General features: G+C 44.5%; 1 protein-coding gene across 3 annotated transcripts in view; it reads left to right on the top strand.

Moving 5' to 3' along the window:
* Nucleotides 1-12,328, top strand: part of gpm6bb (glycoprotein M6Bb) — a 29,077-nt gene extending 16,749 nt beyond the window's left edge. For 2 of the 3 annotated variants that reach the window (XM_012825111.3, XM_031560614.2), the window contains exons 2-7: nucleotides 5,427-5,613; nucleotides 6,339-6,495; nucleotides 7,094-7,262; nucleotides 7,480-7,553; nucleotides 7,647-7,712; nucleotides 9,805-12,328. In XM_012825111.3, the coding sequence (XP_012680565.1) occupies nucleotides 5,427-5,613; nucleotides 6,339-6,495; nucleotides 7,094-7,262; nucleotides 7,480-7,553; nucleotides 7,647-7,712; nucleotides 9,805-9,954 (803 nt within the window). In that variant the 3' untranslated portion in view covers nucleotides 9,955-12,328. Of the gene's footprint in view, nucleotides 1-5,426; nucleotides 5,614-6,338; nucleotides 6,496-7,093; nucleotides 7,263-7,479; nucleotides 7,554-7,646; nucleotides 7,713-8,297; nucleotides 9,405-9,804 lie in introns of those variants that run through there. The other variant, XM_031560626.2, reaches the window with a different exon arrangement.

Genomic DNA, 12,328 nt, shown 5'->3' with positions numbered 1-12,328 from the left:
GAAAAGAACAGCAGTGGAAAATGAGAATGCATCTCATAAACGGCGCCTTGGCGGTGTGCCCCCCCCCCCCCGAGGGAGTAAAACTGCCGAGTTTGGCGTTGAAGACCAACAGAAAACATCTGTTGTTGTTGTGGGCCGTTTGTGGGCTAGCGGACAGGATGACTGCGTGGCTTTGTTGTGGCAGCGCCCTGATGCAGACCCAGCAGGAAGATCAAGGCTAGGGTGAAGGTGCTGGAGGACAGAGGTCACATCCTGGATCGGGGTCATGTCTCATCCACAGACAGTAGGGGGGAGGTGGATAGACGCACATGTGTGTGTGTGTGTGTGTGTGTGTGTGTGTGTGTGTGTGTGCGTGCGTGCGCGTGCGTGCGCATGTGTGTGTGCGTGCGTGTGCCTGCGGCGTGCGTGCGTGTGTGTGTGTGTGTGTGTGTGTGTGTGTGTGTGTGTGTGGGAGAGAGTGTTGGAAAGAGAAAGAATTCTTTAACACCTCATGTAAACCATCACATGGCTTGTTTGACAGACAGGAAGCACACATTAGGTGCCTACGACACGATGCTGATAGAGATCGTCCTCCATGATTACCTGCCTCAGAAGCAAACCATAATCACCCAAGAAAGAGGGGAGATGGAAAATGATATACTCTCCACGGGCCATAATTACCTGTAATCACTCACAGTGAAACACGCTGAAATACACATCTCCTCCCATTCATTTCCCTGCCTATTTGCAGACACTGTAACAAAGACCCCCCTCTCGTCAGGGCTCCTGGCGCAGTCCCTGTTATTGTAAAAGAGCTCCACCTGATTGGGAGAAGCCCGTGGAGGTGAGTGTGTGTGCTGGATTGAAGTGGCTCACGTGGCTCTTCAGAGGGACCCATCTGGCTGGAGGCTGTGTGCTGTTGACAGTCTGGGATCACACATGTCTGGAGGTGGACTGAAGGGAGGGAGGGAGGGAGGGAGGGAGGAGGGAGGGGGTGAAGAAGCTGTATCTGCTGCGTGATGGAGTGGTCTGGAGTGTGTGATGATGGAGGTGACTGGTGTGAGGGTTCAGTCTGGTGGGGGGGGGGGGACTTTGTCTCTCTCATAGTCTCTTTCTGTGATTTACATTCACTCGTCCACGGAATCGCTGTCATTTGTCTTTCTGTCTCAGCTGCTATCGGCTTATCTTCAGTATGTGTGTGTGTGTGTGTGTGTGGGTGTGTGTGTGTGTGTGTGTGTGTGTGTGTGTGTGTGCAATGAAATGACAGGTTGATCAGGTTTGGCAGAGAAAGGTGGTCACTACACAGGAACTGCACTACAGCCAGTTAGTGACTCCTACTAGTGCTTACCCAGGGCTGATATCTTTCACAACAAACCCATTAGTAATCAGTCCTAAGCACTGGATTTCACCAGATGTTATAGTTGGATATCAATCAGTGTTTGTGTGTGTGTGTGTGTGTGTGTGTGTGTGTGTGTGTGTGTGTGTGTGTGTGTGTGTGTGTGTGTGTGTGTGTGTGTGTGTGTGTGTAACTGTGTATGCAATGAAAAGTGAGAGAGAGAGTCATTTCTGAGAGAAATGATACGATCAGCAAACAGGCAGAGGAAGCTGCTGGTGTGAAGCGTATGGTAGTGTGTGCTGGAGTGTGAAGTGTAGGGTGGTGTGTTGTGGAGTGTGAAGTGTATAGTGGTGTGTGCTGGTGTGTGAAGTGTATGGTGGTGTGTGCTGGTGTGTGGGACAGAGAAACAGGATGCTGCACGGCGGTGGAGCTGCCCTCTGCTCCGGCTCCGAATAAGAGAGCGGAAGAGCACTAGCCTGGGCCTGGGCGCCTCTCAATGGACCTCCCCACAGGGACCCCAGCTTGACCAAACATCCAGAGCAGTCTTCACACTGGACGCTTTGTGTCCATTGAGCAGCATCCTTACTGTCTTCCCCCCTTTCGTTTAGTGCAGTTATGGCGTGAGTCTCAGTAATGAGAGGACCACAGTTTGGCACTGTGTCTTTGCAGCTGGCTGCCGTCATTATGCCTCTGCTTGACCCTCTCCCCAGCCCAGGAGGAAAAGGCCTGTGTGAAAGGGGGGTTTGTGTGTGCTTTAGCCAGGATATCAGTCAGGGAGCAAGAGCATGTGAAAGTCATCAAGGGGAAAAAACTACCAATGTGATTTTCATTTAGCGCTTGTGGTTGGCCCCGCGGCAGTCCTCTCTCCATGTACTGTGTGTTGTCTAATATGTGTGCGTGTGTGCGCGGTCATGATTGTTATCTGCACTGATAATAACTCTCACTGGCTTCACAGCAGGACCCTTTGAAAGTAGCCTTGGTAACAAAGGAGATCAATGAGGCGGTGTGGTTTAAATCAATAGTAAGCGAGATCTCCGTCTCACAACTCAACACCCCAAGAATTTTCACCACATCCTCCTCTTATGACTCTCTCTCTCTCTCTCTCTCTCTCTCTCTCTCTCTGTCTCTCCCTCTCTCTCTCTCTCTTTCTCTCTCTCTCTCTCTCTCTGATGGCACGGCCTCTTATGACTCCCTCTGATCCACTCGGATGACACTGCAACACTCGGAGCAAGGCCATGTTCTTTCCTGAAGAGGAAAACCCACCTTCTCCCTAGACCCTCACAGATCAGACGACTCCCTGTGGCTCTTGGGGCCCCCTGAATCCCCAGTCACCCTTACGTGTCCTTCCTGGGAGTGCAGAATGAACCCATGCTGTGGGCTACGAGGGGGCCGCACTAAAGCAGTAGAAAGCCTGAGCGTTACCTGTACTGGCTCCATGTGCTTTCTGAAGGAGAAGTGAAGGTGAAGGTGTTGGTTTGCGTGATGGAGAGCTGGAGTAGGTGACTGGGCCCAGTCGCCTCACGGGTGCTGCTGGAGCCTGATGGAGAGTTTACTCCTTCACCTGCTCCCGTGTCTCCTCTCCAGCTGAGCAAACAGTGGTATGGGCTTAAAGACTTCTTTAAGACAACACGTTAGCTAAACCTCAACACCCCTCCACCCCTTCGCTGGAGAATAAAGATCTTTGTTCACATATCTAGTATAACAAAGGTTGGAGTTTTGCCGCACGCGCCGCCAGTGTAACACCATCGGTGCGTTCAAACTAAAACAGGATGGGATTAAGAGTTCAGTTAGCACCGCGCTCTCCTGGTGTAACCTGAATATCACAACATGGCGGGGGTCTGGAACCGACGGCAAAGCACAGCGTTGTTTAGGGGCCACTCGGTGAAAAAGGGTGGCCTCTCCATGATTAGAGGGGTTTTTGAAGTTGGGTTCAGACTGAGGAGCACGACAGGTGATGACATTCACAGCTGAACATAGTCAGTGACAGGAAGTTTTCCCCTTGATGAAATCACCCCGGGTTTAAAGATGAAGTGAAGCCACGTGAGCTGAACTGGAGTCTGTCCTGGAGGGCACGAAGAGGAGGATGGACAGGACTATCACAGCAGAGTGATAGAGAGGGAGAGAGTGTGCACAGGCACGGCTGAAAACTCAAATTCCTCTGACTTGTGGCTCATTCATGTGACCCCAGTGAGAAGGCAGCAGCATAGATGAAACCTCTAAATGTACACTGACCAGAGCGTCAGGATTGCACTTCCACTTCAGTTTTAGCCACGCGGGTTTGGAATCACTTTGTGGGGGTTACTTTTGGACGCCAGAGTGGCTGCAGAGCACAGAGTGACAGCAAGCAGATTTCCCCGGGGAGAAGCAGACTGCCTCAGACTGATAAAGGACTATGTAGAGCAGGACTCTGCTCGGAGCTTTCCGCTTAGTGTGGCTGTGTTCAATTTCCTGACAAAAAACTGTTGTCCAACCTGTGTGTCCTCTCTTCCTGTCTCTCTCTCTCTCCCTCTTTCTCTCTCTCTCTCTCTCTCTGTGTTTGTGTGAGTGAGTGAGTGTCTGTTTGTGTGAAACGTGGGTAGAGTAATGGACTCAGCCGCGGGCACACTCACTGGATTGTGGTTAACGTGCTGCCATGGCAACTGCTATTCACCAGCCCAGGGACAAAAATGTTTTTATCCCTCTGTGCCACACAAAAGGTTGGCATGAACTTTCTGACAGCAGCTCCATTGAAAGGCTCTTTCTGCTGTTAATATATGTTTTAATTTCCTTTGTCTCCTAAGAGAAAGAGCACAACACAATCGAACTTTCAGGATTTCAGCTGCGCTCAAGAGGCTTTCATTTAGATAAGCTATTCTCTCCATTTTCACCAACTGGCAGTTAAATCTGAAGTAGATTCACAACTCCGGAAAGTAGTGTCTTTGCAAAACATTTCACCTAACACCTCATCAGGAATATGGCAGGAATTATGTGCGTTTATAGTTGTACTGGATATCTTCATAGGTTTTATAAAGGTAGATGATTTAGACAAACTGAAGTCTATGTAAACTGCATACATTGCCATGCACTATGCTCTAGAGTAATATACATTGCAGCAAGACAGAGGACTTTGCCTATCTGGGTCACTTCATTTATCCATCATGAAATGCCATTGATTTCCATTAGGGGAACTGGCTGGCTCTTCTCACCCTGGCCTGCCTGCCTCCCATTACTGTGCTTTTATTCAGCTGACAAACAGTTCGACTCATGCCAGCATACCTCACTCACAGGACTGCAGTTTGCACTCATAAATAGTATGAGGTAGCCTGGCTTAGGCTAAGGATTCCCTCATACTGATCTGTGAACAGTGTTTGGGCTGTGTATTGCCAGAGGCCATTCTTGTGTGATTCATTTCCCAGTTAAATTGCATGTTTTTATGTGGTTCACATAAAATGAATTCAAATGTGGCAGCGATTTTGTGTTGTAAGTCACTGTCCTCCATTGGAACTTGTTCATTGCTCCATAAAAAAATATCAGAACATTTATCATATACAGGTCATTGTTTTGAAAAGCTTAGTTGAGACTTGCAAACCAAACCCCTGTGAATTGCTGATCTGTGCTCTACAGTGCAGCACTGGTCACTGAGGGACTTTGTTGCGAATTTTGTCTGCAGTGAATGGAATGGTCACTGTTTTAAGCAGCACATTCCAGGCATTCATCTGTATCCATGCATCGTGCTCTATAACACAGAGTCAGTGTGGCGGTCACTGATGGAGGAATCAAACAGCATCTTTTTTCACACGGACACTAGGGCTTCTCTCTTCATATCCCCAAACAGAACCATTCAGTCCCTGTACTGACAGGAAGGACTCACTGTTCTTTGTGTTTAATGTGGTCCTGAATCACATAAAGCAATATCACAGCAAGTTAGGAGATATGCTTAGATAGAAGATAAAACGTATTTCTTATTCCCTTTAAAGCGCTCTTTAAGGCTTAGGGGGTTTCCATCCTCCATCCACTGGTTTAATAGATATAATATCTCTGAAAGGAAAAAATCAGGAAAAAATCAGGAAAAAATCATTCTAACAGGAAAAAATCATTCTAACTTTGCTCTCCTCCTCTTCTGTGTGTGCAGGTTGCTTTGAGTGCTGTATCAAGTGTCTCGGCGGAGTCCCGTACGCCTCCCTGGTGGCCACCATCCTCTGCTTCTCAGGAGTGGCCCTCTTCTGTGGCTGCGGCCATGTGGCCCTCACTGGCACCGTCACCATCCTGGAAAACCACTTCTCCAAGATCACCAGTGACCATGCCATGCTTACGGATGTGTGAGTATCACAGAGAGTACTGTGTGTGTGTGTGAATGAAAGAGAGAGAGAGAGAGAGAGATAGATAGAGAGAGAGAGAGGGAGAGAGAGAGAGAGAGAGAGAGAGAGAGAGAGATAGAGAGATGGTTGGGTAGGCAATAAACTGATTTTTCTTTACTTATGTTATCAGTTGCATTGAGTGGGTCAGATTTCATATTTGCTATGACAAATTGATAATTCCCACTGCCTTTGCTACGCTATCAGATTAAACATTAAAAAACATTCCCTAATATGGATGTCTTCAAGGAATGCTGGTTGTCTACTAGCAAGTGACGTAATGTGGATTCTTTGGGGAGCTTCGGAGATCCTTCATGAGAGCACTGTTTATTTTACAAGGCTGAACAATGTCATCTACCATTAAACAAATCCTCCACAAGACATACATCACCCAGTATCTGTTCTTGACTTGTTTGGGTTCGCACCAGCTGACACCTTTGGAGATGGGGCATACATTTGTCACTGCCGTTGACATCTGCTTGTAATTTACAATCTCACTTTCAGTCTGGGAGCAAATGAGTCATGAGATCCCCTCACCTCCACTCCTACGAACACAAACACTAAGGTCACACTGACAAACTCCTGTAACCAAACCCAGTCAGACTCAGTGTTTCATTGAATCTTTTTTTATTTATTGAAAGCAAGAGTAAGTGAATCAGACATGTTTGCCTCCTCTCCCTCCGCTACAGAATCCAGCTCATGCAGTACGTCATCTATGGCATCGCCTCTTTCTTCTTCCTGTACGGGATCATCCTGCTGGCGGAGGGCTTCTACACCACCAGCGCCGTCAAGGAGCTCCACAGCGAGTTCAAGACCACTATCTGTGGACGCTGTATCAGTGGGATGGTGGGTTTCCCCCCTCACTCACTCCAGCCCCGTGCTATATCATACGCTTGTGCTGTTTGTTGTTCACTGGCCAGTTGAAGAGGTTTTTAGAAATACATCGATTGATCTGGAGACAGTGAGTGAGGTCAGAATCAGGCTGGCGTGAAGTCTGGCCCTTTTACAGATGTGAAGCCAGCTAGGGAACATGTTCTGCTCTAGTGATCCATGGACTTTTTCCACGGACAGTTTTTCTTCTGTTCAATCCGTTCAGTCAACTAGAGAAGCAGTAATGTTATTTAAACACATTTGAGAAGCAGTTATGTTATTAAAACACGTTTAGGAAGCAGTAATGTTACTTAAACACGTTACAGAAGCAGTCATGTTATTTAAACATGTTTAAGAAGCAGTAATGTTATTTAAACACATTAGAAAAGCAGTAATGTTACTTAAACACGTTACAGAAGCAGTCATGTTATTTAAACACATTAGAAAAGCAGTAATGTTATTTAAACACGTTTAAGCAGTAATGTTATTTAAACACGTTTGAGAAGCAGTAATGTTATTTAAACACGTTACAGAAGCAGTAATGTTATTTAAACACACTTGCTTCTTCATGCAGTTTGTGTTCCTGACCTACATCTTGGGTGTGGCCTGGCTGGGCGTGTTTGGTTTCTCGGCGGTGCCTGTGTTCCTCTTCTACAACATGTGGTCCACCTGTGCAGCCATGAAGTCCCCCATGGCCAACCTCACCTCTGTGGACTCCATCTGTGTTGACGTCCGTCAGTACGGTAAGGGGGGACATATTTGTTTTCTGTGAAATGTCAATTGTAGAAGAGAGAACTCACTGTTGGATGGCACATACAGTACATTATCCCTATAGATTGTCCATAGCATGAGAAATTGTTTGTTTAATGTTTGTGAAGTATGTAGGTAACAATCTGTCACAACCGTTATCAAGTGCTCTGTGGTACAAGTGAGAATTTGTCTTGTTGTTTTTCTCTGAAGGAATCATTCCCTGGAATGCCACTCCAGGAAAGGCTTGTGGGTCCACACTAAGCGACATCTGTAATACCAGTGAGGTACGGCATGAACGCAACTTCAGTTGACAGCAATGTGTGTAAAGCCCGAGTCAGAGTTGTAGGGATCTAATACGTCTGTGTCTCTGTTCCCAGTTCTACCTGTCCTACCACCTGTACATCGTAGCTTGCGCTGGGGCAGGAGCCACCGTCATTGCTCTGGTAGGTTTGCATCTATCTCCGTTCGTCCATACTCAGTTAAGCCCCTTTTGCACGGTTTGTATCTAGTATGCATAGTAGAATGCTCCTCCCCCCCTACCTGAGTGCATTTCCCATACAGTGTACACGAGACAGAGTACAGACTCACCTCTCCTCTCCTCATTAGCAATGTCATTCGCTGCACACCATCTGCTTCAAGGCCACTGGTTGGCTTTTTATATTAACAGAGGAATGAGGCGATGTGTCCTCATTCAGTGGCCATGGCCTTTCTACCTCACAGATGCTATCATTCTCATTTTGCCCTGCTACACGAAGGATGCCCATCTTATTATTTCCTTATCCAGAGATGACCCATGAATATGTTTGTGTTATCTTACAGGACATATAGTATGTCTTTTCTGTCCCTAGTATGAGATTTAAGCATGGTGTCTTTTCACCCTCATTGACTCACATGAACATCTTCTCAATCAATATGCAATTTGCCTGATTCAGAAGTCAGTATAGGCCTATGTAGCGGTTGACTGTGGGAGCGGTTTCCCAGTCTTTGGAATATTGTCTCACTCCTTTTATTTTGTTCTCTTCCACCAGCTGATCTACATGATGGCTACCACTTATAACTTTGCTGTTTTGAAGTTTAAGAGTCGAGAAGACTGCTGCACTAAGTTTTAAGAGCACAGTACAGTTAATGCCACTGCACTGAGTAGAGAAAGCAGCCACTGACAATACGGACTAAAAACAGAAAATAGAGAGAAAAAAAGTGTTCCATTTCTATTGACATAATGTGTAAATAGCAGATTGTATGCATTCTTTAGTGTTTTAGACACAGGGACAGGTTTGGCTGGAGGGACCCCCTTGGTAGAGTTGTCTTCAGGGTGGGGTTGGGCAAGATGGTGCTCCATCCCATTCTGTAGTACAACCACTAGGAAGATGAAAGATTTCATTTGTAGAAAAAAGAGAGAAAAAATAGCATGCAACGTCTGTGGGAGGATAAGGGAGAGTGATAATCAGGAGTCCTTCGGAAGGTTGTCTTTTAGGCCTCAGTGTACATGTCAACATTTGATAGTAGAGTTTCCTAAATTTTGGGAAAAGAGTTCTCTGTTCCTAGTATAAATTGTGGTCTGAGGACCAGCCCGCCTTGGTACAGTGCCTTTCCACATACATGTTTACGTTCTTTCCAACTTGTGCTATTATTATTTTGAAGCTGGATTAAGTATTACAGATTGTCAGTATTATGGTAAGATTACCTTACGATCAAGAGCTATGCTCTTGCAATATGACAAGAAAAGTTAAAAGCAAAAAAACAGACATTCATTCACAACTGTGAATGTTTGGGCCAGTGCCAAGCGTATACTTTTGTTTGACAGCCTTATATATTTTTAAAGAATATTTTCTCCTCTATTCTAATGTCATTTTTATGGGACCTTATTCTGCCTTGATCGCCTCAGCTGATGATAGGGTCATGTTTTGTTCCATCCATTTTCTTTTTACTCATCCAGAAATTTCCATTCAAGTGTTCCAAGTGCTCAAATTATTTTGTTTTAACAGAGCCTGCATGCTTATTTTCCTCAATTCCTTAATGTTTATGAATACTTATATTACATATTTCATGAATATTTAATTTTTTTCCTAAGATTTTGAGACTGTAGTTATTATTTTCTCTTTCTATACAAAAATAAACATGCTTTGTGTACAAAATACCAATGGTCTTTCGATTATTGTGTTTAGTCTCATTCTTGAGATTGAACATTGACAGGAAAGGAGCCTCACTGAATGCCTCTCACTCCTCCATCTTAAGTTTACTAACCTCCATCTCAACGCTTGCATGCTCTGCAGAACCCCCCCCCCCAACACCCTCACACCCTTTCCTTCTCTCCCCTTTCCTCCTGCTTCTAACATGACCCTTACCTAGAGTTGTTCTGTTGTATAATAATATAAATAATGATGATGATGTTCAAATGTATACCGAGCAGGCGTCTCCTGTGGGTTTAACTGTGTGTATGTTTGTTGTTGTTGTTGTTGACGTAGCCACATTTGTGTAGCTTGCTTTGCATCTCTGACATGCTCACTGGCCATCCACCTCACCCTTCTCTTCCAGATCCACTTCCTCATGATTCTCTCCGCAAATTGGGCCTACCTTAAAGACGCAAGTCATATGCATGCGTACCAAGACATCAAAATGAAGGAGGAGCGGGAGCTGCACGACATCCAGTCGCGCTCAAAGGAATGCCTCAATTCCTACTCTTAAGGATTACACAGCACGGCCCACGGCCCACGCCCCCACCCCAAACCCCTCACACACCCACTGCCAAGGCCAGCTCCTAGGGGTCGGACCAAGAGAACATTCAGCTCCAATAACCTGCCAACTGTCTACACACAGCACACAGCACAGCACTAACCTGGCTCCTAACAAACTAATGCATCAGTGTTGCTTCTGCACTAACTCTCAGAGTAGTTTGTTGGACCTCTTTGTGTTTGATAAACAACTGTGTCAAACCTTTTTTTGCTATTGGTCATGTTGAGATATAACTGTTGTGACACTCTTTGTTCTTTCTTTACTCCGGCTGTAGTCCTCTCTTTTACTCTAGTCAGTGCTGGAGAAGCTTGAAACATTGCACTACTTGTTCTATCGGGAGCAGTTAGGTTATAGGGCAGACCAGAGCTAGCCCATTAACAAGGGAATAGAGAAGGGTTTGTTCCCTTATCAAAGATGCCATTTTGATTATGATACATAGTACATCCTACTGTACGCCTTACTAAATCACAGATTAAAAAAACGAGTGCAATGTGGGGGTGTTTGAGTTTGCACAAACACTTCGATATGTTTGGTCTTGGCTCTTTAACTGCATCTGTGGACGGTGGTGGGACACGCAGTATGCACAGCATAGCAGCACTCCACTGCTGCGTATTAATATGCATGCATGCGTTTGGCTTCCTATGACACTCCCTCTGTTGCCTTGCTGCACAAAAACAAAACATACTGAAAATAGTAGGTTGGGGCAGAACACAGAACACAGAACACAGAACTAGAACGCTCCAGGTTCCCTCATTCAGTTTCCTTTGACAGCAGGCAGCCCAATTCAAATGTCACAGTTCCATCTTTTAGCCCTGAGGGAAACGATGTGATTGACTGATCCCCTGAACTACCTCAGGTGTGCTGATGTGAGCTCATACAGAATCACTCATTTTAACTAGAGATTAATACTGTGCTCTGAAGGTAACATAGTCATAGCACCATGCCTTTTTCAGAAAAAAAATCATTAAAATGTACAAAAAAAAAAAAAAAAAGAAATCCCATCATAGTTTACAAGAAACCACTATGGAGAAATTAAAGCTTTCCAAACTGACCAAAATATTGGAAATAACAAAAAATGCTGTTGCCAGTCGTGTGGTTAGATTGACTGGTTCCACTGAAACTGTTAGTGAATGTCCCGTAATAACAAATCAAATGCTAAAATGGTTCTAAGCAACTGTGACATGTCTTCCTTCCAGAAAGTTTCATACTAAGCTGAGACAGAAGGACAAAGGATGATCGTAAACTAGAGAGGGTGGGAGGTTTGAAGTTGGACAAGTACGAAATGTGAGAATGTTAGCACCTGCAGCCAGATTTAGGAGTATTAAGTCAGGATGTGGACCATTTTACGAACATGACAATGTTAAGATAGTTGACGTCAGTATTTTTTGTCTATGTACCGTTTTTTACTGAAAGAATATCCTCAATTGCATTTCAGCATTCTCTTGATGTGCGATTGCAAACTGACAAAATGACTGATGTACTGTCTGTTTTCTGCTAGCTAGGGGAGATTTACAGGGATGTTTTTATTCTGATGTTTACTCATTATTGCATGAAAGAGAAAAATGTTTTTGCAGTAATCCAGATGATGTGTAGTCATTTGTACTGACATCTATAGTAGGCAGTGTGTGCCCAAGTCCTCATCTTTTCCTTTCTTATTTTTAGCCATGACAAAGTAATTCATTATATGTCAAAGATATAGTCATTAGAGCTGACTTGTAGTTATACTTTTTTATTGTTCATTTGATCATTATATGACCCTTGTATAGTACCAATTTTGTAACCTAATAGTGTACCCTTATTTTCTATAAATGTTGAGGGCTTTCTTGAGATTTTTACTTTTAATAACGTTTATTATATTGTTGTTAAACAGTACTTTGTTATCAAATACATTTTTATGATGGCATCCATTGGTTATTACAAAGTTGACCCCTAGTTTAATAGAGACAAAACAGGCAATCTGGCCCAGAATGTTACATGGACAGTACCATGTACAGTGATTGTTTAGTCCTCTGGACCTAAGTTTAGTTTTTGACCAAATTGTGTTGATGAATATTGGGAAAGGGTAGTCTCAAATGTACAGTAGCAAGAGTACGAGTGTATCTTCATAATTTAAGTGTTTTTGAGCATTAAAGGACAAAAACATGTACTGAACATCGAAAGAAAACGACCCAACCAAACATCAGACATAAATTAAAAAAAAAGCTTCCCACTGCCCAATGTGTCAGGAAGTCCATTTTTTGTTTTGAAGTGATACCTTTGGACATTTGTCAACCAGCCTGGTACTTGTTTTTATTACATCAAAAATAAAGCCACTAAATGCAAAAGA

Source organism: Clupea harengus, chromosome 2, assembly GCF_900700415.2.
Source record: "Clupea harengus chromosome 2, Ch_v2.0.2, whole genome shotgun sequence".
Lineage (NCBI taxonomy): Eukaryota > Metazoa > Chordata > Actinopteri > Clupeiformes > Clupeidae > Clupea > Clupea harengus.
Note: the sequence above shows the minus strand (reverse complement) of the source record. Positions and strands in the feature narration are given on the sequence as shown.